General features: G+C 30.4%; 1 protein-coding gene across 1 annotated transcript; it reads right to left on the minus strand.

Moving 5' to 3' along the window:
• Positions 1-2955: 2955 nt before the first annotated feature.
• On the minus strand, positions 2956-3336 carry LOC148767732 (SKP1-like protein 14). Its single transcript, XM_088824772.1, has one exon. It carries the CDS (start codon positions 3334-3336, stop codon positions 2956-2958), a length of 381 nt encoding a protein of 126 aa, XP_088680898.1.
• Positions 3337-3577: the final 241 nt, after the last annotated feature.

Consider the following 3577-nt stretch of genomic DNA (forward strand, 5'->3'; position numbering starts at 1 on the left):
GGCCAACTTTGAAAAATGAAAATTAGGGCACTCTTTTTCAATTAATACTATTTGTTAAATTCGCTGAATTTGCTAATTATTTTTTTACTTTTCAACTAGTTTGTGAAATAAAAGGATAAGTGTTACGTAACATATACTTTGTAAATATATATTTAAATCAAAAAAATAAATAAAACTAAAATAATACCTTTTATACTTAAGGATAATTCTGTCATTTACATGCAAATTTGACAAAAATGATTTTTTTTAACAGATGGCAAAAGTCTAGGTGGGGCAAGTGTAACTTTGTAACATTAGGGGCCAAGTGTTACCACCTCAATACTTGAAGGATGTAAATTGTAATTAGCCATTTATATAAATTAATAATGGGTTAATCACAAAAAGTCCATGACAAGGGCGCTTAATTAAAAAAGGGACATTCAATTTTTTTGTCTTTCAAATAAATCCAACTCATTCAAACTTATTTGCAAATAAGAAAAATCCTTTAATATATACCAAAATTACCCCCATTTCATTGAAACCCAATTCAACTCCAATTTCATGATTTACATCTCAATTTAACCCAATTTCATCAATTAACCAATTTTAACCCTAATTTCAATTTAGACCCCAATTTTGACCCGCCACCACTGGAGACCGCCGGTCGCCGCCGTTGACCGCCGGTCTCCGGCGTTGACTTTTTTTTTTTTTGAAAAACTTTTTTTTCCTTGAATTTTTTTTTCGGCCGGTCAACTGCCGTTGACCGCCGGGTCTCCGGTGTTGACTTTTTTTTTATATAATTTTATTCTTTTCTTAAAAAAAATAATTTAATTAATATTACTGTCTTGGCTGCTAAATTACTGTCTCCGTTAGTTATTTAACTGTTGGAGACAGTAATTTAATTGTTAATTGACTTTTTCTTTTTTTTCTACCAATATATTTTAATTAATATTACTGTCTTTGCTGCTAAATTACTGTCTCCCGCAGTTATTTAACTGTCGCAGACAGTAATTTAACTGTTAATTGACATTTTTTTTAATATTTTAATTAATAATACTATATTCGTTGCTAAATTACTGTCTCCAGCAGTTATTTAACTGTTAATTGACTTTTTTATTCTTAAAACAAAATTAATATTACTGTATTCGTTGCTAAATTACTGTCTCCAGCAGTTATTTAACTGTCGGAGACAGTAATTTAACTGTTAATTGACTTTTTTTTTTGAATTTTTTTTTCTTAGAAAAAATTATTTTAATTAATATTACTGCATTGGCTGCTAAATTACTGTCACCAACAATAATTTAACTTTCTCAGACAATAATATTAATAATATTACTGTTCGTGAAAATAATATTCATAATATTATTGTCCCAAACAGTAATATTACTGTCTGAGACAGTAATTTAGTAGCCAAGACAGTAATATTAATTAAAATATTTTTTTCTAAGAAAAAAAATTCAACAGTGGTTGACTGCCAGAAAAAAATTTCAGGAAAAAAAAAGTTTTCAAAAGAAAAAAAAAATCAACGCCGGAATCTTGAGGAAAAAAAATCAGAAAAAAATTATTTTCTAAAAAAAAAATTGGGGGTTAATGTGATATATTTGTTTAAATCCGGGGTCAATGTGTAATATTAAGGAAGTTAGAACATAATGGGTGGAAATGGAATTGATAAAAATTATATTATAGAGGGTATTTGTACTATTTTAATTGAGAGACTGTTTTTTTTTTTTTTTTACCAAAATACATTTAAGTCCTATGTAATGGGCATTTTTGTCATTCGCCCATTAATAATAGATATTTGAGATATTTGGTCTTATAAACTGTGTGATTAAAAATGTATTATGTATATCCACTAAAATCTACTCCAACTCTCCAAGAGAAAATTTGGAGGAAAAAACATTACAGTTTTGGTTCCTATTATACATTGTTTTTTATTTTAGTCCTTAATGGTTCCTTAAGTTTGAATTGGATTGCAAATTTTTCACAAATACCCCGAGCATAACTAAGCCGCCGCTCTCCTTCTAGCAAACACCCCCCTCTCTCTCTCTCTCTCTCTCTCTCTCTCTCTCTCTCTCTCTCTCTCTCTCTCTCTCTCTCTCATTTGTTGAAGCAATAAGAGGATCGGAGCTGATACTCAAAAAGCTAGCCAAAGGTGCAGCAGAGCCAAAATATCGAGACAAGAGATGATTTGCTAATTAATGTTGAAACAGGAAGGTATTTGCTGATCGAGGTCATCCGATCCTTAATAACCAAGGAAAGGTATCGATAACTACTTTAATTTGCACAAACAACGGATACATCTATCTGGTGATCATGTCAAAACATCCTAGTTTTGGATCTTATTCTTCATTCCCAAATTCAAGAAACTCAACATGCATGCTCAATATTTTCGTAAGACAAAAGGGAAGTAGGTACTTTTCCTACTTTTCACATAGGAATATATATATATATATATATATATATATATATATATATATATATATATATATATATATATATATATATATTTGTGACATGATCAACATAGAATAAGTATCATACAAATGGTCCTAATTTAATTTTGCAGAAACTGAATATATATCTAATTCAGTTTCTGCAAAATTATCTGATCTCATGTGCAGATTAGAGATACAAATAACAGCAAACAACAAATGAAACATCGAAAAATATATCAGAGTAGAAAACTGAAACACTAAACAAAACGCTGCTATGTTATAATAAACTTATAATAATAATTAATGTGATGAATTTTTAAGCAAAACTCACTCCTGAAATCTCTAAGATTCAACAATTATTCAAACAAAAGCTAAATAAATCAATCCATTGAGAAATCACCACATAAAAACCTAAAACTCTTGAATAATAATTAACAATAACAAAAAATATGAATCTTTATATATATATATATATATATATATATATATATATATATATATATATATATATATATATATATATATATATATATATATAATATCAATCATTGAAAGCCCACGGGTTCATTTGCCTGATCTCATGTTCAGTATCGGGGCTCAAATCGTTTGTAAGGTTGAAAACTTCCCTAAACCAAGCCACGCTTTTACCCTCCATCGTATCAGCTATCTTCTGTTCTACGATTTCCCGTAACCCTGTTACGTTGAGGTAGGCGACGGCCGGAAGCAACTGTAACAGATCATGGATATCCTTGTCGGAAATAAATTCCTCGTCGGACTTGTCTTTCTCCTCGTTCCCGGCGCGTGTCTTCAGGTAGGTGGTCACCTCCGCCAGGGTTTCGCTGTCGATGTCTTCCATGGCGATGGATGTTGATTTCGAGATCTCAGAGCTTTCTAGATTTACTATTTCGTTTTCGTTCGCCATCGGAAAGGAAAATATTGATTTGGGGATGGATGAAGAGAGAGAGAATATAAAGGGTTGTGTTTTATAAATCCAATGGGATTTTATTAGCGTATATTATTGCATATATTACGTATATTATTATTATTCTCACGGGGAATACGATGCTACACCGGTGATTTTCACCGGGTGGCTCTTTTCTTGACATGTGTCCTTTTTTATTTATTTTATAATTATATTCTAAAAATCCATTGGGCCATAACTG

This window comes from Erythranthe guttata, chromosome 10 (assembly GCF_056151865.1).
Source record: "Erythranthe guttata isolate IM_541 chromosome 10, IM_541, whole genome shotgun sequence".
NCBI classification, from domain to species: domain Eukaryota; kingdom Viridiplantae; phylum Streptophyta; class Magnoliopsida; order Lamiales; family Phrymaceae; genus Erythranthe; species Erythranthe guttata.

Bases quoted from the DNA above. Each gene is read 5' to 3' on its own strand.
- LOC148767732 (XM_088824772.1), bottom strand. From the start codon at position 3,336: ATGGCGAACGAAAACGAAATAGTAAATCTAGAAAGCTCTGAGATCTCG.